At 42.7% G+C, this 27,810-nt stretch overlaps 1 protein-coding gene across 2 annotated transcripts in view; it reads right to left on the reverse strand.

Moving 5' to 3' along the window:
• The window catches only part of LOC121269068 (echinoderm microtubule-associated protein-like 6), a 738,052-nt gene that overhangs the window by 229,527 nt on the left and 480,715 nt on the right, over positions 1–27,810 (reverse strand). For both annotated transcript variants that reach the window (XM_041173516.1, XM_041173508.1), the window contains 6 exons: positions 15,469–15,587; positions 13,271–13,457; positions 8,373–8,478; positions 6,927–7,020; positions 6,690–6,790; positions 1,982–2,184 (listed from right to left, as the gene is read on the reverse strand). In XM_041173516.1, the coding sequence (XP_041029450.1) occupies positions 1,982–2,184; positions 6,690–6,790; positions 6,927–7,020; positions 8,373–8,478; positions 13,271–13,457; positions 15,469–15,587 (810 nt within the window). The remainder of the gene's footprint in view (positions 1–1,981; positions 2,185–6,689; positions 6,791–6,926; positions 7,021–8,372; positions 8,479–13,270; positions 13,458–15,468; positions 15,588–27,810) is intronic.

Below are 27,810 nucleotides of genomic sequence, written 5' to 3' on the forward strand. Positions count from 1 at the left end.
GGGATTTAAATTTGACGTGGGGGCTGATTCTGGCGTGTGACCACAATTATATGCAAATTTATTACAGTTAAGTTCCTGACATTTGACAGCAGGAAACACACCCTGCCATTGATGGGGAGAGGGGACAATCGTATCCTGATTTACATCACCAGGAAACATCACCAGGACTTTCTCATGAGGTTCTCCGATCTCGCCACCGAACACAGCTGCTGTGGATGGGGGCAGAAAATCCCAGCCCTTGTGCTGAGCTGCAGATGGTACTGCAGCAGATGACAACCTCCCTGGTAAAGTGGAGTGTCCTTAAACACCATTCTTCAGTGAATGGCAGGTAAGAAGTTTTGGTTCTCCATTCTCCTGTGGGATAATGCCTCCTGTAAGTTGCCATCCATCTGCTTCTTCTCTCTATCGCTGCAGCTCCCTGTGCTCTCGTCTGCTCTCCCTCCCACACTTTCAGTCACAATGACAATGCACGCACCAAATCCATCGAAACTAGTCAGAAGTTTGCCAGAAGCTTCTGGACAAAAGCCCTCTGCTTAACTCACCAAATTATTTTCATAAATGAACACTCAGGACCTGTATCCAAAATTCTCAAAGCTGAAAAGCAGCAATGCAAGGAAAACAACCAGCGATTTACCTGAGAGCAGTTGATGATCACTTTAAATATCACTAGAAGTAGCACCCTCTAAAATTCACCCCATGATCACTTAGAATTAGTGAATAGGATTCCAGAATTGTATAAAAGGGCATTTGCATCCTAAAACAAAAGCAGGACCCTAAATGAAAAATGGGTTAACTAAGCACCTGCCGATTTCAAGTGAGTGCGCTGGATGTAGAAACCTCAACTTAGGAAGTGACTATGGTCAAATTCTGTACGTGAAACTCGCATGCAAGATCTTGATCTAACATCGAGTGCCTTGATGCTGATTTTTCTGGATATAAATAAAACAGGCAATTTTCCCTACCCTCTTTGTTTCCAGTCACTTTCTGGAAACAGCTTCTGACCCTTGCTTGTTCAAACTGGAAAGGCTGTCAGAAGCCTACAAACAATGATTCTGAGACCAGATAGCTTTTGTAGATGATGATAAAAGAAAAAGAACCACTGTGTAAAATGTAGCTTATAGCAGCAGTCATAACTATTTGCTATTTTCTGCTTCGTCAACTTGAATAACTAATGCACAATCTATAAAATTCAAAATTGTGTTACTACTAAATAGTTGAACCAAGAACAGAAGAAGCTAGAAAGACAGAAGTCAATCAATCTCTGTGGAGAGAACAGACAAGTTGACATCTTAGGCTAGGACTTTGTTTAGCTTAGAAGGAAAATACCAGAGTATTAATAGCATTTTCCTTTTAATACTTCCTTCAATTTGATAATTACTCTAAAATCTACATTGTTCCAATGATGCAGTTCACTTATTTTCTCAAATTCAACTGCCAATTTAAGTTTACGTCAGCTAGTTCATGTTGGCTAACATTTGTTACTTGACAACTTGTGCTGAACAGAATTTAAACATTATCCGAAGTGAACATCATACCAAATGCAGAAGGCCCTTTTACAAGCACACCCAGAGTTTTCAGTCTGTGCTGAATCTTGAAATTGAGCTCCAAATATTCCTTTTGTTTTATGTAAAATTTACTGATTTGGATAATTTGAGCATGCTGATGAAGCAACACCAAATATTGAAGATTAAAGTCTATTCAACAAATGGGTGCCAGTTTGTTTACTCAAATTTTTGACTTAAACTGCACAAAGTGCACACTGGGGCCAATTTTCACTTTTCGGAGTGGCAGAAAATTGGTGTGTTTAGATCAGCTGCCCGTTATAAACCTCATCCAATTCTCCTTTCCACTGATTTCAATGGAAGCTGATCTACTAATGCCTGATTTCAAATCCCACAAGTGACAATGACCCCATAATGGACCAGACATAATATATACTTCAAAATTAGCATTATTAACCGTGACACAAAATTCAAAGCACCTTATCTAAGGCATGCATAGCAAAAATGGGCCCATCATGGGCTTTAACTGTCTTGAGGAGAAGATTTTTTTTCCAAATGTAAACATCTCCATTTGCAGCTCCAGAGAACATCATTTCTTCCATCTGGCCATACGATACACACATCATTGTCTCCAGCTTCCCCATGTTACCAAATATTCCTCGTTTAGAGGTAAGGCCACCACCTTAAACATGAGATAACTGTTAGTAATATTCTAATCAATAAATAACTAAAACAAGTTGTTAAAGAGAAGCCAACTTTAAGTCTATTGTAATCTGTTAAACTAGTTCCTGTGTCTTTTTTATGTACCTGTTAGGTTTGCAATGCTTTTAGTTACAGAAATTGTAAGGTCTAATTTGGTTAAAGCTTAAGATGCATATATACTGGTGAAGTGAACTTGTGATGAGGGATTTTTTAGTGCAAGCGCTTTCTTGCTTAAAATATCCAGAAGGGTAACTGAAGTGGTTATGATATTCCAATCCAAAGCAAAGCTTTCAACAAACATCTGGTCCAGAATAATGTGTTTCTGGAGCCAACAATAATACATGCTGCTTTACATTTCAAAGGTTAGAATGGATCCAAGAAGGTCTCAATCCTACATCTAAAATGCAACATATTTAGGATAATTTATGAATTATCAATTGGTGCACTTGAAGTCTAGTGCTCATTCAAACATATCTGAGTAGCTTGGGAATGCACTTGATGCTGACTGCAACTATTACATGTATATAGCACTCTGTAGCTCAGTTATCTTACAGAATTAAGAGCATGCATTTGTAAAGTGCCTTTCACATTCTCAGGGGACATCCTTTACAGGCAATGGATTACTGTTGAAGTGTTGTCACTTTTATGCAGACAAATGTAGCAGCAAACTTGTTTTGTGGCTAAGTAATGGAGTTTGTGGTAGGAACCAAAGACACTGGCTTCAGTATTCCCAAATTGGAGAAAAGCTATGCTCGTCCAGTACTGGATATCAGACAAGCTGCCTGATAATTTAGCGACGGTGGAGGAATTGAGAGGGCTGCTGAGGTACATAAGAAATAGGAGCAGAAGTCGGTCATTCAGCTCATTGAGCCAACTCTGCCATTCAATAAGATCATGGCTGATCTGACTGTGGCCTTAACTCCACTTTCCTGCCTGTCTCCCATAACCCTTGACTCCCTTGTCAATCAAAAATCTAACTCAATGACTCAGGTAGAAATGAAGGTGAGGTACAGCTGAGTGCCATCTGGATATTTGTGAAAACTGATGCTGTGTTTTTGAGTAATGTCACCAAGGGATGAGAAATGGGGAGGGCCAAGGATGGACCCTTGGGGTACACCAGAGGTAAGTATGTGGGAGCAGGAAGAGAAACCATTGCATGTCATTCTCTGACTACAATTGGATAAGAATGGAACCAGGCAAGTGCAGTCCCACCCAAATGGACAATGATGAAGAGGTATTGGAGGAAGATGGTATGGTCAACCATTTAAATGCTGCAGAAGTTCAAGAAGGACATGAAGAAATAGTTTACCTTTGTCACATCACCTAGGATGTTATTTCTGAACTTGGTAAGAGCCATTTCAGTACTTTGGCAGAGGTGGAAACATGATTAGGAGGATTCTAGCATGAAATTCCAGGAAGGATGGGCACAAGTTCATTCAAGGATTTTGGAGAGGAAACTTGTTGGAGATGGAGTAGTAGTTTACAAAGACAGTTCGGTGAATGGTTAGTTTTTTTTGAAGAGAGTGAAGACAGCAGATTTGAAGGAAAGAAGGACAATACCCGAAGAAAGAGGACACTTAACAATATCAGCTAACATGGCACCTGGATAGGAAGTTGGGTGGTCAGTAGTTTAGTCAGAGGAGCAGATGAGTCTCATGCTCAAGATGAACATGGAGAGGGTACGAGGGGAGATAGGAGAGAAACTAGAGAATAACGAGTTCAGGACTAGGGAACGGGGCAACCTAAGATGAAGTTTGTCCTGATGAGCTAGGGCAAGGGAAGGAAGTGACGGAGGAACTTGAGGCAGTTGATCAGATGGTCTCAATCATAATGAATGGACATTCTGGAAGGAGATGTGGAGAGGGGCGGTTACACTTGGTTGGCTGGTAGATTCCACAAGGTGTCAGCAATAGGGTGGGGAGGGGGTGGTACAGGTGAGTTGGAGGGAGGCAGATTTACAAGATTACAGCCCACAGGAATGCTGGGCATGAAGTTTGACGAGAGTGTAGGATGGGGTAGTTGGGGATGCTGCTTTTATTGAGGCAGCACCAAATGCCTGGATGCATCCTTTAGAAGATGCCAAGTGAGACAAATGGAGACTCTAGGATTATCTAAGATGGGTCAAGCCTGGAATATCCGTAAAAGAGAACAAAATAATATTTGAATATTGCTGAAAATAAAGACATGTTGCTGAAGCTTTTCCCTTGTACTCATCAAGGCAATTGCAAAAATTTCAAATGATCACAACAATTTATAGTAAAGGAGAAGGTTTCTTATTGGCAAATCGACATTGGCTGAGGCATTGCCATGGAGAAAGCAACAGGGAACTATAAGATCTATCACTGGTCAGCAGCCTTTTCTCCTGTGGTACAAATTGTTGTGATTGCTTGAGATTTGGATTTCCTGAGTTTTGCCCAAGTTTTCGACAATATGTCTCTTTTCAGCAATATTCAAGTTCTGCACTACCAAGCAACTGTTAATATTATATTCTTTCTCTAAAATCTTATAGAAAAAATCAGGTCAATTACTCGTACAAATGTCATTTCTACCTAACATTTTAAAGGAGTCAATGCTAAGAAAACTAGTGAGAATAAGTGTTCAACTGGCAGGCCCGAAGTTCCACTGGCAGAGAACTGCGGCCACTGAATCCCATCAATTATCCTGCAAGGATCTTTTTAATGGATGTTTCTCCTTCAAAACATCCTACTCAGTTGGAATGCTGACATACACTAATAAAACAGGACAACAGCACAGATTCTAAAGTAATCTATTATATTGCTGAAAAAGAGACGATGAAGCTTTTTGTCTTGCACTCATCAGGACTTTTCACAAGAATACCAATATAAGGCCTGTTTCAGCTAAACAAAATAAATGACAGCCATTCAATGACTTACCCATCAAGGCATTGGCCTGAGGAATCGGTCGAGCTGCTTCATTTAAATTTCAAAATGCCTGGCAATTAACTCAGTCACTATCAATTGGTGCATTCTCCATGGCAGCGCCTCTACCAATCAACACTTTCTTCTCATACAGTATAAACTGGTTTCCCCTTATTGATATTCTTGCAAAATGTTTGAGTGCAAGTCAAAGCTTTGACATGTCTCCTTTTTCAGTAATATTCTAGTCGTTTGGTAATACAGAACTTATTTATTATACTACACCACTTATCTAATAATGGCTTTACTGTCAATGCTCCAAGAAAAATTTTGATCGACTTGGTGCTTGTTATCATCCATTTAAATATGCATCCTCAAAGATACTGGGGCATATGCACCTATAGATAATTTCACCATACAAATATTTAATTTGACTAAAGAGTATTGCACTTCAATTCTTTGCAGGAAACTTGCAGAGGAAAAGGAAGGTCCTAGGCCTGAGGTGCCAACTGAGCATGGGGACACAGGTCAGTTTGAGTGTTGGAAAAGTAGCAAGGTATTATGGTTCTTTTGCTCACATACACAGTATGATGGATCTGAGAGAAAAGGCAGAATATTTTTATCTTTGAGATGAATGCCTCCTGAATCCCATTCAGCAGCCAGGCAGATTGAGAGGTCGGCTGGCTTTTGGATGGGAAAATCTATGGTGGCGTCACTGGTGAGTACCCTGGAAATCAGAAAACTGGGGATAGGTGTGGGTGGAGGGGAAGGATGGGGTGGTATCTGAGCACAGTAGTATAGAGGGAGTAAGGAATGGAGAAACAATGGGAGGGTCTGCAGGAGTGAGGAGAGAAATTGCAGGGAGGGAGAGATCAAGGCTGCAGAGATTACAACAGAAAGTTTGCTTGAGAGACTGGGAAAAACACTTCTGCTCCTACAGCCCACAAGCTGTGCTGGAAAAGCACTTACCTTCTGGATCCTGCACTTCCCGCCTCCCTTCCACTCCCAGGTTTCCCAAGCTGTGAAAAACCCAACTCTTAACAGTAAAATTTAATCGGCTTCCAAAATCTGAGGAACAGTGTCACATTTAAATATTATCACTGACCCGCCTCTCCAGAGTGGGTTATTTGGACACCCCCAAAACCACTTTCACTAGATGCATTTGCATCAGGTTGGGGTCCGGTTTCACGTTTTTATAATTCCACCCTCTTTCCCACCAGTCAGAGGTGAAATTTCCCCTTGCATTCAGTGACATTAAGGTATGATCTGACTGTACTTTCTAAATTCTTTTCATGAGTAACATCTGATGATGGAGTTATTTTTCTGAATTCTGCAAACATAAAAAAAAACACTTAACCGGTGTTTAAAATTTGTGTAAATCCTGCTTATAAACTGTTCAGCAAACAGCAATATATTTTGCAAGCTCATGATATACATCAAGATGGGCTATCACCCATAGTTTCTTTGGCTGTTTTAACAGTCCATTATAAATCTAAATAAAAGGCAACTTTTAGCAATCATTCTAACAGTTTAAGGTGTAAATATGCATCCTTTCCCTTCGATTTAGCAAAATGAACTTGGAGAATAAACTAGGTAAATAGAAGGGTACCTGCATGTTGCCAGAATTTGATATGTTTTATCCCAACAGTAACAAGTTTGTCCACATGGTGTGGATTGCACTTCACTACAAATATCTTGTCTTTATGTCCTCTAAATAAAAATCAATGCAATAACATTATTTGTAACAAATCTTTTTCAACAAAAGGAACAGTAATAAACTGTTAATCACCTAATTTTTGAAAGCACTACAGTGAATTTAGGAGACAAAGAGGCATAATGTGCTAACCTTGATGTTGCTTGTCTTTCTCCCTTTTTCCAGTCCCACACTACTATAGTGTGGTTGTCATCCAAACCAATGGACACCAAATTTTTTCCATCAGCTGTAAAACAAATGGAAATGACAATGGAATGAACTGTTCTGCTTGCCAGAACAGCACACTGGCTTAAATTTGCTTTTCCAAATTCAGGCAGTGTTTGTTTTCACAAGAAATATATAGCTGATAGGTAGGATGCTACGCAATGTTAAATTTCTTTTGTAAAGGGTGGCAGTAACCATATGTACACTAATACAACTATGCATTTCCCAACTCTGGCTAAATCACAAATAACAACATTGGGAAAAGGTGAGCTGGAAACCAACTATCTCACTGAAGTTACAGAATTATAATTTTTGAAGTAAAGTTATTTTACTTTTCAGAATTTACATTCACAAATGTTTTACATAAGACTATTCTACTGTTTGTTTTTTTCAAGGCAGGATGTAGTACATTCATATATCATAGCTTCTTGGCAAGCTTAGAGAAGTGAAGGCTTCGGAAAGGATACAGAGGAGACTTATTATAATGGTTTACAGACTGGAGAAGCTGAAGTTGGTCTCCTTAGAGCCCAGAAGGCTGAGGAGATTTGAAAGAACTGTTTAATATCATGATGGGTTTGGTTGAGTAAATGAAGATAAACCATTTCTAATTGAAAGGTCAATAATCAGAGGACTTGGATTTAAGGCGACTGGTGAAAAAATTAGAGGTGACAAAGATTTTTATGCACAAGTGGTTATGATTTGAAACCCATTATAGGATCACGGATACAGAATCAATAATAGCCTTCACAAGGGAATTAGATATATAGAATAAATTTGCTGGGATATGGAGAAAGGAGCAGGGTAATGGGACTAATCGGATTACTCTTCAAAGAGCTGGCACAGGTACGATAGGCTGAATGGCCTCCTGTGCTGCTATGATTCTATGAAAGAAAGAACTTGCATTTATATAACACCTTTTACATTTTCAGGACATTCTTTATAGCCAGTGGATTACTTTTGAAGCGCAGTTAGTGCAGTAAAGCAAAGCAATCATTTTTTAGCATCATCAGGAATATAGCTTGGAGCTATACGTTTAAACATTGTAAAAAAAGTAATCTTGATCCTTGGGATTCAGTTGGGTCAGGGGACAGTTCAGCTGTTGTCCTTGCCCAACTATGGATAAGTCATTATTGCTGACTTATTCCCCCTCTTGTAATTCAATTAGTTCCTCCATTCCAGGCATAGGCTAAACATGAATTCCATTTTAGATGTGTGTTGTGGAAAAGATGAAGGAGATAAGAACACAACTTTATGCAGTGAATAGATCCAGCAAGCATTCAATAAGATCCGCAAAGTGCAAGACCAGTTGTGGAATTGAAAATCAATTTTTTTAAGCATTAGTAGACTTTGCAACAGGTGCTTGAGGTAACTTACATGAAAAGTCAAGGGCACATACTCCTCTCTGGTGCTGTCCTTTTAATAGCGACAAACATTTAAGTGTTTGAGTATCCCAAACATGAATTGATGGATCCCGCCCAATCTAACAAAAAATATTGTTACTGTTAACACTTAATAAACACAAACTTATGATACTATACATTGAACTTGAACTAAAGTATTTCAATAAATATATCAGTTGATTAATTGGCAAAGATTGCAGCCAAGTCACTTGTTTGTCTTCCCTTTTGTAAGATGCTGTGTGTAGCTCGGTAGGTTTCATGAAGATGTTCTGAGTCTTGTATAGTTTAACAGTAAATGTTTAACTACTAATAACTAATAGTCGTTTTGTAGTACAGAACTTTATTGCTGAAAAAAGGTGTTGTCAAAGCTTGCACTCATCAGGCCAATTTGCAAGAATACCAAAAGTAAAGGGAATGAAAATTTATATTTGAAGAGAGTGCTGATTGGTTGGCAAATGGACTGATTGTTAGAAGCATTGCAATGGAGCATGATGGCTGACCGTTAACTGCCAAGCTTTGTTTAAATTCAAAATCAGGCAGGTTAACTCTGGTCAACACATTGTCCTGGGGAATGAACCAGAGAATGGCTCTTGTCTATTTTATTTAGTTGAAACAGAAACAGGCACAATACGTGTACATCTTCTTACACTTTCTGTCTGGAAAGAAGAGGGCCCTGTGTATGTAGCTTCTAGCATGCATAAGTGAGCCATACCACAAGCCCAAATTATAATCTTGAATCGTGCTGTTACTGACCGCATAATAGCAGCATGAAACAGTTAGCTTCACCTGTTGCTCAGATTTTTTGAAACGCCTTACCCTTTCAGGGTAATCTGAGGTAGACTGGGCCCTTCTCAGGACCGAAGTGGTGGCCTTGGGCCCATTCATGAGTTTCCTCAATATACAGAAAGCAATGATCTGATCAGGGTAGCCATTATCTTGCAGAATGGCTTTGCACCCTATTTCAGCATCCTGCTTGCACAGTGAGCAAATGGCTCGGGCCCGATCTATGAGGTTGCTGATAAAGTCAATTTTCTAGTGCATGGAACTGTAGTATTTCCAATGCATATATTGACCAGTGAAGATAGGCTTGAGATAAACAGTAGTAGAGAACCCCATGGCAAATTTCTCAACTAGCACCTCAAGGAAAGGGAGCTCATTTGACTGCTCCATTTCAAAAGTGAATTTGAGCAGAGAATGGAGCACATTAAGGTATGTAAGTAAATTCTTACATGCAGCTGCAGATTTGAATATAGCAAACATATAATCTACATATCAGAAGTATGCAAGGTGTAGGAGATTGGGTGTCATTCCATCGAAGATGCATTTCTTGTGGAACCCAACAAAGATGTTTGCAAGAGGTGGGCCGAGAGGGGATCCCATGGCAACACCATCTATTTGGAGATACATCATGTTATTAAAACTGAACTCAACTGTGCGAGTTGCTGAGTTCATAAGTTCAATGAATACTGATTCTCACAATGGCAGCAGGTCTAGATTGCATTGCACTGCAGCACTATATCATTGCAAAGGACTTCTTTGAGCTGTACAATGGTGAATAGGCTAGTAATGTCAAATGAGCACATGGATACAGGACCACTATTGAGAAAAATATAAATTGTTGTTCCCTTTGCATTTGTTGTTCTTGTGAATGGTCCTGATGAGTGCAAAATGAAAAGCTTTAACAATGCTAACTATATGCATATATACGTATAAGGTCTAAGTGAGGAGCTGTCTCCATGTTTGGTTCTAAACACACCTCTGTCCAGCCCCAGGCTGTCCTCTAGATTCAGGTAATGTTTTCCTTTTATATTAATGTGGACAGTTCTGTACCTAGTCCCATATTAGCATTCTTTTTTCTATACCAAACCTTTATACTACACTTGCCCCCTCCCACCCATCTTTATCCAATGTTTTCACAATGTATTCCTGTTTACCCAACATATTTACATTAATTCTACAACCCCTTCTCCCTGCCCATGCCCCCCACCCCCCCCCCCAGGTCTGTGTTTACAGGTTCAGGTGGCCTGGAGGCTTAATAATTCTTAAAGATCTTGTCTCTACAACAGTTGGAGTGGTAGACTCTGTTTTATACCGAGTAAATCTTGATTACTAGGAGGTTGTTTTAGATGTGGTCGTTCTGGCATTTGGGCGGTTGATCTTAATTCTCTTTTTCATTCTTTAGAGTTGAACAGCGGCTTCTCAACTCCCCGTCTGGTTTTATCGATGGCCATTGGTTTATCCCATTCCATTCCAGGGAGAACGAACTCTCAACTCATGTCTATTCTGTTTTTCTTCCTATGTGCAGTTCGTCATGATGCATGTTGGGATGGAAGATGTCTCTTCCTATTTATTGTTTGGATGTGACTGATCAACAGGTTCATCTTGCAGTTTAGCTTTCTGTGCAACAACATTCTCATTGGGTTTGCTTCCTTGTCTCACTGAAGTGTGCTATCGGTTGATGGCCGCTTCTCTGTTCCAGCATTGACTGGCTAATGGTTGTAGTGGCCAGAGGTTACAGTGTCTATCATGCTGCCTTGAGGTATCTTACCAATAGATATCAGTGCCGAAGTTGAGGCTCTTCTTGCTGTTGGTTCATCTCTTGGCTATATTCCGTTTGTGGTGTCATGGTAACCATCTGAGTGGTTGGCTGGTCTGACCAATGAGGAGCTTCTGGCACCTGTAAAGAAAATAGGCAAACTGGCTTTTCAAAGAGTGAAGACAATTTGGAGCTGAAGTCCCAGTTAGGAGTAGCTTTGCTGTTGGGGCTCTCAGGAACTTGTAGTTGTGTGTAATCAATGGCAGAAGTTGTCTTCTGCCGTTTATAAGAAGGTTTAGGGCAACAGAGGCATCTCTGCTCAGAAGATAAAAAGACTGGTTACAGATGACGTACATGACTTCAAAGATTTGTTTGCCGTCATACCTTGATGGTTCCAGAATTGTGCCTATAACCAGAAGTCAGAATCCTCTGGGCCCATTGTAGTGTGTCTGTCGTTCGTAGTCGGGTGTCTCAACCACAATTCCTTGTCCGAGAGAACTGTAACACTGGTTCTTATGTCGAATTTAAAATTTGACATGACCATTAAATGAGATGTCCATGTGCCAGGTTGAAAATCCCTGATCTTTGACCTCATCCAAGAAGCATGGTTGTGTTTCCTCTTTGTGGTACCTTGACCTCCAGGAATCATCTTCGGGTCTGGTTGTTTTAGCTTTCCAAAGTGTTGTATGTGGTTGCCGTTAGAGATTGCTGGACATTGATTGCGTCTGTAGGGTCGCTTGGATCCACAGAACTGGCATGGTCACCAACGGGTTGGTTTGGGTATTGCTTCCCTTGGCCTGTAGTGTCCCTGCCCCTCTGCTGCTTTACTAGCTTGACAGTGGGGGTTGCTCTGTACCATGGCTTACTTTCACCTCTTAAGATGGATCTGTGCTATAAATGGATTTTGGATTGCCTGACAACCTGGCTTTTCTCAAGGGTCAAAGTTTCCTTAGCTTGAAGCATGTCTGAGTGTGCCATGTCTGCCACTCTGACAATTCTGTCCCTGATTAGCTCTGATTTCAGGTCATAGTAGTCACAGCCTTTAGCCACTCTGTACAGCTCATTAATGAAGGAATCAACAGGTTCTACTGGCTGCTGGACACATTTGTTAAACTTCACTCTCTAAAGGATGTTGTTAACTGCTCAAATTAAAATAAATGTCAAATGATTTTAAAACTGTCAAATTTTGATGAATATTCATCGATTCCTTGTCTAGCTATTATAGGATTGGCTATTGGACCTATGAATAAAGCAGTGTTAACCTGTTCAGCTTCTGTCTTGTTATCTAGACCTGAAGCAATCGTGTATTTAAAGAATCTCTTTATCCAGCGTCCCCAATTTTGTGACTGGTCTGGTAAGGTAGATTTTTGATCCATGGTCATTTGAACTTAAAATAGCTTTAAATGCTGGAAGGAAATCCAATCTGACTGCTCTGCTGCCAAGTTAAAAGCGGTTTAAACTCATTCTGGCCAAGAACTTGAGTTTTCAGCTCAGCCCTACTAGGTCTTCTGACTGCACTCTTTGGGTATTGAAGCTCTACTTTCATAGGATTCAATGGAGTTTTTGGCTGCAGCATAGAGTTTTATTTCTGCCTTCTGTTTCCACTCCTGCTTTGGGGCTTTTCTCTGGTGATCTCCTTCTGCACCTTTGTGTCAGGTCAGAATGCTGCTTTATCAATCTTCCAGTGTTAAATTTCTTCTCCAGCTTCTGAAGTTCTGGGTTGTTCTGATTAGCAGCCATCATGTTGTAAGATGTGTGTAGTTCAGTAGGTCTCATGAAGAGATTGAGTCTTGTATAGTTTAACAGTAAGTGTTTATTGATTATTAGTAACTGTATACATACATACAGTCCAAGGCCTAAGCTAGGAACTGTCACCATGCTTGCCTCTACATTCCACCTGTCCAATTCCAATCCCTTCTAGATTCAGGTCATGTGTTCCTTTACATCACTGAGTGGTACTGTACCCTGTATCATGTTAACCCTTTCTATGCCAGAGCTTTATACTCCTGGAAACAATGCAACACAATGTCCCCTTCAGCTTCTGTGTCCCAGTCTATACTGCTCTGCAACCAACCATGTCAAGGTGTAACAGAGGAGGCAGATATTGACTCCTTTCTTGCTTTTTAGCCTGATCTTTGGCCGTTACTCACAACACAACCAGGTTTGTATTTCACCATGTGGAAAATTTCAGTTTTAACTCACATGATACCATTCTGTGCAAAAGGACATTAAAGTTCCAACAAGTTGTGTAGAATGCCTCCTTGGCACAGTTTATATACTTGCTACTTTGTATTTGAATAGCTTAATACAATTCAGGTTTTATAATTTGTAAATACCTGCCCAGTAGCCACATAGTCCTTCATTGGATGAATGGCTAGACAGAGGATATCGTCATCATGTCCAAGATAGAATCTTTGTGAATGCTGTTGTCGATTATAAACAATACCAATGGCAGCAACATGGTAGACCACTTCAGCAGCTTGGGTATAGAAGAGATTATTTCGACAATCATATCCTCTGTACCTTTAAGAACACAATACAAAATAAGCTTATACAATATAATAGCATAATGTTTATAAAATATACTTATAATTATGGCAACTTTCCATTTGATTGCTTTCTGTCCCTTGCACATCCTGCTTTCTACCCTTAATGTCACCATTAGCACATTTCTTAGCTAATATCACCACCTGTCAACGCCCCTTTGTCCATGACATCTTCTGGCAATCTCCAGCTATCACTGGCCCTCTATCCAGCTCTACTTGTCCCACCCCCCCTTAAACCAGCTTATATTTCACCTCTTTTCTATTTTTCCTTAGTTCTGTTGAAGAGTCATACGGACTCGAAACGTTAACTGTGTTCCTCTCTGCAGATGCTGTCAGAGTTGCTGAGTTTTTCCAGGTATTTTTGTTTTTGTTTCGGATTTCCAGTATCCACAGTTTTTTGCTTTTAGTTTAGCATCAAGTGCAGATTGCCAGAAATGTATTTCACTAATTAAACATGACCCATAGCTGTCCTTGGTTCCTTACCTGAAAACATGCTAACATTACAACAGCTAGCTATACATGTTTTTGTAATATAGAGGTAATTTTATGATTTTTTGAACTCAGCGCACAATTTCACCCAATGGAAGTGCATATCGGAAATTCGGGTACAGATGAAAACCTGTAGGAAACATGCACTCAATTTTCCAATGTGTGTGTGTGTGAGAGGCAAAACTCCACACTAGGTGCTTTATTGACTTTCATATATAAGAAAATATGTACCCATTATTTGATTTAATAGAGTTCAAATGCAAAGAAGAAATTAATACAGATGCAGTTTTGAAGTACTCAGTTTTATTATTCTGTTATCACTCAACGGCATACAAAGGGAAATTTTCTAGTTCTGGTACTGAAGTAGCAGGACTTCGGAGTGACAAAGAGATTGACAAACTGGAGCAGAAATAGCACTCAAATATTTTAGTTGCCATTTCAAAATGGCTCGTGTGAATTGTTTCTTTTCTGCCACAGAAGGTTGCTTGGAGTAAAGAGGAGGTATGCTTTGATTTGACGCATTTCAGAAAATCTTGGCAGAAGTACAGCAAAATGGGGATGTCCTTTATTGCATGCTGGGTTCTTTCCTATGTTAAGAAAAGTCTAGGCTGCTTGGCAGAAGTGAGTAGACAGAATCAATATAGTGTCCACTCTCCAGAGAAAACATTTTAAAGAGATTGCAATGAGGATGGAATTTTATGAAATGTTTTACAAAAATGAAAGTTATTTCATACTACAGGTTTAGCACAATAATTTTATTACAATTTGCAAAATTTTGTATATATTGAAGAGATCTTGATTTCAGAAGAATGAAGAAAAATGTAATGAAACATAGCAGAAAACAAAAGGTGGCAAGAAGTTAGGTTGTATGATATCATATGAATGCATAACATGTTCAAACAAAGTTAGTGGGGCTGATAATGCAATCCCAGAATATCTTATATCCCAATTTCTCCCATCATTCATACTGCACCATTGCCACCAATAGTGCAGGTTGGAAAATGTAACTTTTAATTTGCTATCCTTTGCCATGCCTAATGGTGCCTATAGAGAAAGGAATCTTTTTAGAGGATGTGCATAGATTGAGGCTTGGCTCCAAAGGGGAAAAAAAATGATCTTATGAAGCCCAAAGAATGAACAGGAAACAGACTGGATAATCCTAGTGGGAGGTCAGAGTCACTGCAGGTGGCAGAGGGTCCATAAAATGTATTTTTGCATGAGTGGTTCAGCTCTATGGGGAAAAACCTTAATTTGAGTAGGATTTGCAGTCCCAATAAGCTAATTGCAGTGTTGCTGCACAGGTTTCTTGGTGGCTCACCAAGGGATGGGCAATAAATGTTGACCTTGCCACCAATGCTTGCATGTCGAGAATAAATTTTAAAAACACACTGGTTGGCTGCATGGTGCTTTGTTAATTGTTCTAAGTGCACTGAATTGGAATACAATTACAAAATGCATCAAAATATAGATAAAAGTAGAAGAGAAGTTTATATAAGTACCCATGGACAAATTGTAGTTTCAGACTTCCTTCAGGGGCTCTCTCTCTTTTTAGAGAAGCTGCTGCTTGCTTTTTCTCTTTGCTTTGCTGTTTGAGCTGAGGTAGATCTTCTTTGTAGACCTAAAAGTTAAAACAAAATATTTACATTCCCATTGTAAAAACAAATTTTTCAAAATAAATTTGCATGAAGTACAATTTTTGGAGGCTGAAATTTCAAAGATAGCAATCTGAAACTTATGCTAGGATTGTGCCACTAACTTCAATTGGTTTTGTGAGGTATCACCATTTCAAAACTTCAAGAGGTTACAGGAACTGATGTTAAACTTTGAAATGAGGGGGGTACTTGGTACACCAAGTCCCTAACCCTTGAAATATTACAGCCACTCTATAGCCCTTCTTGTAAGACGCATACATAAAATTCCTGATGGAATTGGGAAGTTCCCTTTAGGGGCCTAGGCTGAGAACCTGCCCTGGACCGTCTTCTGGGTCCTACATTTGTTGGTACAACCGGTTTCACTAGACAGATCTGTTGCCAATGCTCTGCCAGCCTATTAAAGGTCAAGGTGTAGGAACTACCAGTAGTGTAAGCAATTCCTATCCCCTTCTGCATTAGTGAATTTGTTTGCACCAGGTGGAGGCCAGACAAGAACTCCAGAACAAGTATGAGACCTGTCATATCCAGATCTTAAGCTAATTTGTTCCTTCTGCTGCATTCCATCTGAGTTGCAAACCAAATACACCTGAAGGGCTGTATAATTTCAGGTCACATTTTGCCAGCCTTGGCTCAGTGGTAGTACTCTCTCTTCCATGTCAGAAGGTTGTGGGTTTAAATTCCACTCCAGAGACTTGTGCACATAATCTAGACCAACACTTCAGTACAGTCCTGAGGAAGTGCTGCACTGTCACGTGTGCCATCTTTTGAATGAAATGTTAAACTGAAGCCCTGTCTGCATGCTCAGGTGAACATCCCACAGCACTGTTTGAAGAAGAGTAGGGGAGTTCGCCCAGTGTCCTGTCCTATATTTATCTCTCTCCCAATATCATTAGAACAGATTATCTGGTCGTGCATCTCATTGTTGTTTTGGGGGACTTTGCTTTGAGCAAATTAGCTGCCACATTTCCTGACATTACAACAGTCACAATCTTTCCAAAGTGTTTAATTGGCTGTAAAGTGCTATGGGATGTCCTGCAGTTGAGGGATAGAAATTTCAATGAACCCGGCACTCAAATTGCCTAGTCATCCATTGTCAGGGCTATTTTGATCAGTCAAGCACTTTCTCTCATGCTTTGTTAACCCTTGGTTAAATCGACCCACTAGGATAGGTTGAATGGAAGGCTGAGATCCAATTGTCTCCTTGAATCTCAAAGCCCACTTTCACCTCTAACATCAAAGTGAGAAGATTTCATCATCAAAATTTGAGACCAGCTGCACAGCTGTTTCCTCTCCTTCCTCTTATTCCCAAAGTTCCTCCCAACTACTCTGAATCCCAGGACTGAATTTTAAAAATTTGAAAACTGACCCCAACCCACCTACTTGGAGGTCTAACTGAAGTGGAACAGGAAAGGGCAGCCAACATGCTTGCAGAAATTGGGTTGAAAATGTAAACATTTTAATGAGATTGGAAGCTTCTGATTTTAACCTATTTTGCAGATTGCCTTGGGAACCCGAAAGCACAAGGGCAGCAAGGCCAGACAGACTCGTTGCTGATGCTCTACCATCCTATCAAAGGTTGAGAATGTAGGAACCGCCAATATTGTAAGGTGTTCCTGCACTCTTCTGCATTGGTGGATTTGTTTTTAGGACAGACAGGAATTCCAGGGCATGTTGAGATTGTCATATCCAGATTACAACCTAAATGATGCATGCATAAATGTTGCAAACTGCATACACCTGAGGGCTGCATATTTTCAGGTCATTTTACCAGCCTTGGTTCAGCATAATACTCTGGAGAAGCTTCTCAAGAAGGTTAAATGCCTTTACAGTATGGCTTGTGGACCAGGAGGAGCAGGAGTGTTTCCTCCTGACCCTAAGATTCCCCATCCTCGCACAAAGACCCCAAGGTTCTGACAACTTTCGGCAGGATTGGGACCCCACCCCCTTGGCAGGGATCAGCCCAACTGCTGCTGCAGCCTGTTCCAGAATCCTCTCCATCCAACTGAAAGCCAAGCCTATCAATCAAGCTAACTTCATAGAAATAGAATCATAGAAATTTACAATGTGGAAGGAAGCCGTTTGGCTGCACCAGCTGACGAGGAGCCATCCAGTCTAATCCCGCTTTGCAGCACTTGGTCCATAGCTTTGAAGGTTACCGGACTTCAAGTTTATATCCAAATGCTTTTAAAATGTAATGAGGAATTCTGCCTCTACCATTATTTCAGGCAGACAATTCCAGATCCCCACATTCTGGGTCTTAAAAAAAAATTGACCTCTAATATCCTCTAAACCTCTTACCTCTTACCCTAAATCTATGCCCCCAGCTATGGACCCCTAAACCAAGGAATAGGGCCTTCCTATCCACTCTGTCTACACCCATAGGGCTGGATTATATGCAGAGGGTGGGTGCTTGATTGGAAGTCGGCAATTTTGTACACTGGCAGTGCTAACACGAATGGTGGCTGCTGCAGGTAAGCCAAGAAGGTGGCATTCAATGATGGACCCTGAATTCAAGCACGTTGGAGATCCAGCTGGGACCAAGCTGACTGACCCTGGTGAGGTGTGGTGGGGGGCAATTTGGACAGGGCACTTGTGGAAGATGGACATAGAGGGGCAAGACTGTGGGGAGAGGCATCGGTCTCTCCTGCTGTCCATTGAGCATTATTTGTCCACTTAGAAGCCTCAATTGGGCCACAGGCAGAGACCCACCCAAGGCCTCCACAACCACTCAAAATCACAGTGGGTCAGGGCTCAGCCGGCCGGCAGCGGGTAATTTGTCAATGCTATGCCGTAATCATTAACGAGTCCACCCACTTGCTTTTCTATTGCACATGGCCTGCAAAATTCAACACATTAATTTTATACACTTAAACTAGGTCACCTCTCAGCTTCATCTTTTCCAAAAAAGAAAACCCTAACCTATCTTTCCTCATAACTAAAATTTTCCTCTTAATTCTCCTCTGTACCCTCTAATGCAATCACATCTTTCCTATTGTGTGGTGATCAGGACTGCGCGCACAACTCCAATTGTGGTCTAACTAGTGTTCTATACAGTTCCAGCATAACTTCCCAAATGACATTCTATGGACTGAATCTTCCGTGGAGTGACAATCACTGTCAGATTACCACTCTGCTCCTATTTATTTACGCTACACTGGAGTTCAACATTTCTCACCCAGACTTCTGATCCAGGCCTCCTGGGAAATATGCAGCATACTGGTTCCAAGGTCCTTCATGAGGGTGTAGGAGCACTGGGGGAAATCAAACCATGCCCTCTTTTTATGGCACGAGCTGCCATATACTGGAAAGTTTAAATGTCCCAAAGCCACTTTGACAAGCTAGGAGAGAAGGTAAGGGGGTAGGTGGGTCTGGGGGAGTAGGTGGTTGGGGGGCGGGGAGGAGGGGTAAGTTAAGAGTGTGGTTGGGGGTGGGACGTAGTTGAGGGGGAAGAGTCGGGTGGTCAGGCAGGTGGGTGTATAGTTGGGGGAGAGTTGGTTGGGAGATCCAGTGGGAGATGGCTGTGGTAGTTGTGGGTGGAGACTCAGTAATACAGTTACCCAGCAAAAGTTAAAACTGGTTTTAATCCAAACTTTTCCTGGATAACTATTCTGCTAGGTGAGTCAGAACCATCCAAAGTCTCCGACTTTAAATCGGAGTTCCTGGAGGGTTCCAGACGCAGGGTAATTGCGCAATGGAAATTTAAACTTCTCAGGCAATTCCCATTTAGTCTGTGTGTGGGGACTTCTGAGGGGTCCAGTGCACCTCTGGAGTATGACTATCCAGGGAATGGAAGTTCTGGGCCTATGCCTTGTCTAATAAAGGTAAGTATTCAGTAAACCACCTTGACCATCTTATTTAACTAATCAGTTGCCTTCAGGGATCTGTGCTCATGGACTCCAGTCCCTCTAATTCTCTAAACCTCTTATTCTACCATATTTTGTACTTCCTTGTCCCGTTAGCCTTCCTCAAATGCATTGCCCCTCAGTTCTATGGATTGAACTCCATTTGACATTTCTGCCCACCTGACAGATATTGCTATCTTTCTACAATCTACAGCTTTCCTCTTCATTATCAGCCACAGGACCAATTTTTACCTGTAAACTTCTTAATCATTCCCCTAAATTCGCCAAAATCATTTAAATATATCTCAAAAAGAAAGGGGTCTAGTACTAAATCCTGCAGAACCTCACTGGAAACAGCCTTCCAGTCACAAAAACACCCAGCGACCTTAGCCTTTGCTTCCTGCCTCTGAGGCAATTTTGGATCCAACTTGCCACTTTGCCTTGGATCCCATTGACTTCTACTTTCATGATCAGTCTGCCATGTGGGACTTTATCAAAAGCCTTGCTAAAATCCATATAGACTACGTCAAACTCACTAACTCCATCAACTCTCCTTTTATAATCTCAAAAAATTCAGTCCTGTTTAGTCAGACACAACCTTCCCTTCAATCTATGCTGTCTTTGAATAATCTAAATGAACATTAGAAATTTTTCCAATTTTCCTACCCTGGGGAATAGGCTGATTGGTCTGCAATTGCAAACCTTTTTCTATCTCTTTTTCCCTTTTAAATAATAGTACGTGTTAACTATCTTCTAGTCCTCTGGCACCACACTGTAGTCAAAGTAGATTAGAAAATGATGGTCAGAGCCTCCACTTATTTTTTGCTTCCCGAAACAGCCTAGGAGATATATTGTCTGGGCATGTGGATTTATCCGCTTTCAAAGATGTTAAACCCCTTAATATTTCCCCTCTCTCAATGCTAATTTTCACCTAATATTTCATTCCTCCTCCCTGATTGCGATGTCTGTATCTTCCCTCTCTTTTGTGAAAATAGATGGATATGGTTCTTGATGAATACTTTGCATGTCCTCTGCCTCCACACACAGGTTACCCTTATGTCCCTATTAGGTGCTACTCTCTAGTTATCCTCCTGTTTATACATTTACAAAAAAAATCTTTTGAGTCTTTTGTGATTTTACTTGCCAATAGGTTTCCATGCCCTCTTTGCTTTCCTAATTACCTTTTTCAATTTTGTCTATACACTTCTTAAACTCGTCCAGGTTTCCTGCAATACTAAGCCCTCTGTATCTATCTTGAGCTTCTTTTTTTCTTTATTCTCTCCTTTAAGCCGCTTGATATCCAGAGGGTTCTGGATTTGTTAGCCACACCCTTTTTCTTTAATAGTACATGCTTGCTTTGAACCCTCACTATATTTTTGCAAAAAAAAACTTTATTCATAAATCTTCAAAAACATTTCAAACCATCTCAAAATCACCATTACAAAAATACAATCAGGTTCAACTTTTACAACATGAATCACAAGGTGTATCAGTACAAACAATGAATATTACAATCATTGGCAGACATTCATTTTAAGCTGTACAGCCTGAGGGGCTCTTTACAGCTCCCAGCCCCCCAGTGCACTGTGGCAGAAAGGTCTTAGGCAGCGACCCTTCCCCATTGCGCCTTTGTGGCGGCTGCCCCAAGCTTAACTGTGTCCTTCAGCACGTAGTCCTGGACCTTGGAATGTGCCAGTCTGCAACACTCGGTCGGGGACAACTCTTTGCGCTGGAAAACCAACAAGTTTTGGGCAGACCAAAGAGCTTCTTTCACCGAGTTGATGATCCTCCAGCTGCAGTTGATGTTTGTCTCGGTGTGTGTCCCTGGGAACAGTCCTTAGAGCACAGAGTCCTCTGTCACAGAACTGCTCGGGATTAACCTCGACAGAAACCACTACATCTCTCTCCAGACCTTCTTCGCAAAGACACAATCTACAAGGAGGTGAACAATGGTCTCTTTCCCACCACAGCCACCTAGAGGGCAATGTGCAGAGGGGGTGAGACTCCTGGCGTGTAGGAAGGATCTTACAGGGAGGGCCTTTCTCACCACCAGCCAAGCTACATCTTGGTGCTTGTTGGAAAGTTCTGGCGATGAGGCATTCTGCCAAATGATTGTCAGTCTGCTCAGGGAACCATCCCACAGGATCCACCCTCTCCTTTTCCCTCAGGGCCTTTAAGACGTTATGTGCCGACCACTGCCTGATGGACTTGTGGTCAAAGGTGTTTCTCTGCATAAATTTTCCCACGAGGGACAGGTGGTATGGCACGGTCCAACTACTTGGAGCGTTCAGCGGCAGCGTGGCCAGACCCATGCTTCGCAACACCAGTGACAGGTAGAACCTCAGCATGTAGTGACACTTGGTGTTGGCAGACTGAGGATCTACGCACCGCTTGATGCAGCCGCACACAAAGGTGGCCATCAGTATGAGGGCGATGTTGGGCATGTTTTTTCCCCCTTTATCTAGAGGCTTGTACATCGTGTCCCTGCGGACACGATCCATTTTCGACCTCCAAAGCGGAAGATGGCTCAGGTGATCGCCATTGCACAGGAGTGTGGAATGGGCCAGACCTGCGCCACGTACAGCAACAGCGAGAGTGCCTCACACCTGATGACCAGGTTCTTACCCGCAATGGAGAGGGAGCGTCGCTCCCACATGCCCAGTTTCCTTTTCACCATAGACACTCGCTCCTTCCAGTTTCTAACGCATGCTCTGGTCCCTCCGAACCATATCCCCAGCACCTTCAGGCCGTCAGCCCTGACAGTGAAAGGGACAAAGGATCGGTCAGCCCAGTTCCCAAAGAACATGGCCTCGCTCTTCCCACGATTTACCTTGGCTCCCGAGGCCAGTTCAAACTGGTCGCAGATGTGGATAAGTCTGTGCACCGACAGTGGATCCGAGCAGAAAATGGCGACATCATCCCTGTACAGGGAGACTTTGACCTGAGTGCCTCCACTGCCTGGGATCGTCACTCCTCTTATACCCGGATCCTTCCTGATGGACTCAGCAAAGGGTTCTATGCAACACACAAAAAGAACAGGCGAGAGAGGGCAGCCCTGCCTGACTCCAGATTTAATAGGAAAGCTATCTGATTCCCACCCATTGATTGAGACTGCACTACTGATGTTAGTGTAGAGCAGTTGGATCCAATTGCGAATTCCATCCCCAAACCCCATTTTGGAGAGCACATCCACCATGTAGGTGTGCGATATTCTATCAAAGGCCTTCTCCTGATCCAGGCTGATGAGGCAGGTGTCCACACCCCTGTCCTGCACATAGGCAATCGTATCCCTCAGCAGCACGAGGATCTCAGAGATCTTCCTGCCCGGCACAGTGCAGTTCTGGTCAGGGTGAATCACCAATTCCAGAGCGGATTTGACCCGATTGGCGATGACCTTGGACAGAATCTTATAGTGCACATTCAACAGTGAAATGGGTCGCCAATTTCTAATTTCCTCCCTTTCCCCCTTGTGCTTGTAGATGAGGGTGATAATGCCTTTCCTCATGGATTCTGACATACTGCCGGCCAGGAGCATACTCTCGTACACTTCTAGCAGGTCCAGGCCGATCCAGTCCCACGGAGCCGAATACAACTCCGCCGGCAAGCCGTCGCTTCCAGGAGTTTTACTCTTCTCGAAGGACTCAAGGGCCTCAGTCAGTTCGTCAGGAGTTAGCGCTTTGTCCAGACTGTCCCATGTGCTGTCGTCTAGATAGAGGACAGGAAGGACTGGGAGGCCGTGCTGTCTGTGGGCTTCACGTCATACAACCTGGCATAAAAAGATTTGCTGATCCTCAAAATGTCAGACTGTGATGACTTTACTGAGCCATCTTCTTCCTTCAGGCTGCTGATCACAGAGCTCTCTGTGTACCTTTTGGAAGAAGAAACATGAGCATGTCTCGTCCTGCTCCACGGAGCGGACTCTGGAACGGAAGATGATCTTGGAAGCCTCCGAGGCAAAGAGCGAGGCTTGCTGGCTCTTCACCTCTTGGAGTTCCTCCTTGACAACGACCCCCATCGACCGCAGCCGGAGCAGATTCTGCATGTTTTTCTGGAGTCAGGACATTTCCCTCTGTTCCTTTCTAGCTTTCTGGGTGCCTTTGAGGATGAAAAACCTCTTGATGTTTCCCTTGATTGCTTCCCACCGGTGTGTCAGTGACTCAAAGTGGGGTTTCACGGTTCTCCAACCTTTGTAATTCCTCTTGAGCTCCTCAATGTTCTCTGGGGTCAGCAGTTTCACGCTTAGCTTCCATGCCCCCCCTGCCAACCCTCTGGTCCTTCTCTAAGTGACAGTCAGCCAGTAGGAGGCAGTGGTCAGAGAAGAACACCGGCTTGACGTCGGTGGATCTGACTGTGAATGCACGGGACACAAACAGGAAATCTATCCTGGAACAGACAGACCCGTCAGGCCGCAACCAGGTGTATCTACTCTGCGCTCCATCTGCAGGGTTGCTGAAGACGTCATGCAGCTTGGCATCCTTTACTGTTTCCATCAGGGATCTGGACGTAGCGTCCAATCTGCTGTCGGCCCTGCCGGATCGTCCAGCCACATTGATGATGCAGTTGAAGTCACCGCCCAGAATGACCGGCCTGGAGGTTGCCAGCAGCAGTGGGAGCTGCTGAAAAACCTCCAGCCGCTCAGCCCCTTGTGACGGGGCGTAGACGTTAATTAACTGGAGTGGAGCATTCTTGTACATTACGTCTGCTACGAGGAGGCGCCCGCCCACCACCTCCTTAACCTGGGAGACGGTGAAGCTGCCTCCCCGCAGCAGAATACCCAGGCCGGAGGAAGCGAGAGTCGTTTCCTCCCGATCAGATCGATGGCCCATGGGACCACCATTGTGACCATTGCCTGTAGGAGCTGAGGTGAGGTATCGCACACTCCTGCAGAAACAGGTCAGCTTTGACCTTGGCAAGGTAATCCAAGGTCACAACACATCGTGTAGTAGATTTAATGCAACGCACATTTATGGATACAATCTTTACACCCATTTTAAAGCAGTTAGTCGCTTACCAAACCTGTTGTCTGAGAGTTCCAGACCTTTGGTCTGCTCCTTCATGCCCGTAGTGTGCTCAAATTGCTTCACTTTTGATGGGCTGAGGAAAGCGTCCTGAACCTCCCCATTGGTGGTGTTCTGCTCGGGTGGCATCTGGGGGTCCGTGCAGAGAGCTGAGTTTGAAATGTCCTCTGTTGGAGAAGCTTCTCCAATCCTCTCCCCCTCTGGGGCGTTGCTGCTCCCGGCTTCCCGGAGCTGGGGTGCGCTGAGCGCCTCACTGTTCCCAGATTCCTGGGGTTGTGGTACACTGGCCTCTTCGGGTTGTGGGCAAAGTTGGGGTGCGCTGGTCTCTTCATTGTCTCAAATGTTCTGGAGCTCGGGTGTCTCATCCTCCAACTCCCTAGCGTTTTGCTGCTTCTTCTGTTGGCGCCGCCCTGGCCCTTCTTTGTCCGAAGAGCTGCTGCTCTTGTTATCCATGTTGGATAGGAGACGCCTCTTGACTGTTGTCTGGGAAGTGGCTTGGTTTCTTTTTAGCCCCTTCTTCCTTTTGGCTCTCTTCACCAGCTGCCACTCCCCGTGCTGCTTTCCCACTGCTGTCTCCTCCTCCTCCATTGATTCGCTCTCCTGAGTGGGAGGTTCAGGGGGCAGTACTGTTGGTTGGCTGTCTGTTGCCCCAATCTTTTCCTCCACCTTGTCTCCCTCTGTGTCCTCTTTTGTCCCGTTGTTCTCCCTGGGGGCCTTGGTAGTTGGAGTGACACGAGGCATTTCTTCTGCTTCCCCCTCGTTGGCTTTGGCTGCCTGTGCATAAGTCCGGCAACGTTTGGGGCAGGTCTTGTAGAGGTGACTCGCCTCGCCACACAGGTTGCAGCACTTAGTCTGTTTACAGTCTTTTGTCTGGTGCCCTTCCTGTTTGCAGTTCTTGCAGAGGATGGCACTGCAGTTGGCCGCCACATGACCAGACTCGCCGCATGAGCGACAAAGTTTGGCTCGCCCAGCGTAGACCAGGTAGCCACGGCTTCCCCCGATAGCGAATCTGGAAGGGGGGTGGAAGACGGCTCCCTTACCGTCGGTCTTGAGCGTTACCTTAACCTGGTGTTTACATGTCCAGATCCCCAAATCATCTCTAACCGCAGTGCAGCTCCCAACCTTATCGACGTACCTGGTAAGGAAGATGAGCACGTCAGCGACAGGGACATAGGGGTTGTACAGATGCACCGTTGCAACCCGTTCTCGTTGCAACGGCAGAGCAAAGAGCGGCTCCGCCGTCAGGATCTTCATTTCTGGCAGGTCTTTCTTTTCCTCAAACACCTTCAGGAGTTTGACACAAGCTGCCACTTGCTTGAAAGTCACATCAAAAAATCCAGCGCTGGGGAAATCCTGTAGACAGTAGATCTCCGCAGCCTCAAAACCACACAGCTTGAATAGGATCCTCTTGGTGAAGAAGGTCCTATCCATTCCTGTTCCTTGCTCGCTGCCCTTCACCATGACTCGGATGGTGTTAGGTACCCCATGGTAAGGAGTTCGACTGGTTATAGCCATTGCTCTTTCCCTGGCAGAAACACAATGAAGGTCTCGCCCCTGCCAGGTAAGCTTTGAACCCTCACTATCTCTTCTTGAATGCCTCCCACTGATTTGCCTCCAAGTAGCTGTTTCCAGTCTACTTTAGCTAAATCACATCTTAACTTAGTGTCATGAAACTATAATTTTCATAATATTAATATGGCTTATTATAAAGTAGGTTTATGGGTGTTTGTGTAGATGGTTCTGTCTGTGTGATTTGATTAAATTAGAGTCAGACTGCAAGCTTGAAATTATCAAAAGAAGCTGGGGCAAAAGGCATTTGAAATGCTAATGAGTAAACATGGATGATGGCTTAGCATGTAGGGTGTGAAGGAACTTTGTATTTTTAGATAAGTTCAGGAATTGTTGGGATTTCGAAGGGATGGTAGGATATTTACAACTAAAGGTAAATAGGGCAAGGTTATTATGTCTGTTTTTCCCAAAAGGTACTGATCATATTGGCAACATGGAAGATTTTTATGTTATGGGAAAAGTACATTTCCAAAGACATGCAGAACAATGGAATTTACAGATTAAAGGGAAATATATATAAGGAAGGAAGGTGATGTAGTGGGGCCATATAAGAACAAAAAGGAGTGTGTAAAACAACCTCATGGAAGCCTCTGCCATGTTTGCAAAAGTCTGCTGTTTTCAGTATCTAAAGTTGGAGAAAAGCCTCTAGAATTCCATTGTCAAGTGGGTGCCGTGGTAAATTTGCTGGCTTGCTATTTAAATTTAAAATCTGTTTTGGACTGTTGCCTTAAAGGGGGTATGTAGTTGGGAATCAGTTTAATTAGGAATTTTGGGATTTGTTATAATTAATCTTATGTGCTTGAAATCTTGTCTTTTGTTAATAAATGTTTTCTTTTAGATTTAGATTTTAAAATCTCTAAAGGTGTTAGTAGACTCATTACTTATGAATTCAGTGCCCAAATCGTCTCTCAATTATTTAAATACAAATTGCAAAATCATTGATTACGTAGCCAAGAGTTTCCCTTATAGATATGGTCCGCCTGGCGCACCAGCTGCCATGTCATAACATTAGTAAAAAGCAAAATACCACAGATGTTGGAAATCTGAAATAAAAACAGAAAATGCTGCAAAAAACTCAGCAAGTCTGGCAGCATCTGTGGAGAGAGAAATAGAGTTAATGTTTCGAGTCCGTATGGCTCGTCTTCAGAACTTTGATTCCTGGTCTAACTTCATCCTTGTCCATAGTTATCCTAAAACTGAAGTGGTTTATGATTCCTTCCATCATAGTGCTTCCCAGCTGATACCCCTTTTACCTGCCCAGCTTCATTCTCTAAAACCGAGTCCAGAACCATCTTCATCTCATTATTGGGCTTGCTATCCAATGGGGAAAAAACTTCTCTTGGATGCATTTTAAGAATTCTGCTCTCTGTGCCTTTCACATTAGGGTAATGTTATCAAATATAGAATTAATTAAAATCCCCACTATTACTACCCTAATGTTTTTGCACTTATCAGAGATTTGCCTACATATTTGCTCTTCCAGCAGGGAACCTGTCAAGTACATACAACACATGTTAAAATTCCACGGCATGCCAAGAAATCCAGACTTCCAGGTATCCCATTCAAATCTCTGCCACCCCAAACTACATAACCTGCCCCTGTTAATATCCAGGTCCCTGTCTCTGTGCAGCTTTTGCTCTTATTGCTTTCCTGCCCTCTGCAAGCTCACTTGTCTGAAACATACATCCTGCTCCATTAATCATCTTCCCATTCAATTTAGTTAACTCCCCTTCCTGGCCCCAATCATTGAGGACACTGAA

Source organism: Carcharodon carcharias, chromosome 2, assembly GCF_017639515.1.
Source record: "Carcharodon carcharias isolate sCarCar2 chromosome 2, sCarCar2.pri, whole genome shotgun sequence".
Taxonomy (NCBI): Eukaryota; Metazoa; Chordata; class Chondrichthyes; order Lamniformes; family Lamnidae; genus Carcharodon; species Carcharodon carcharias.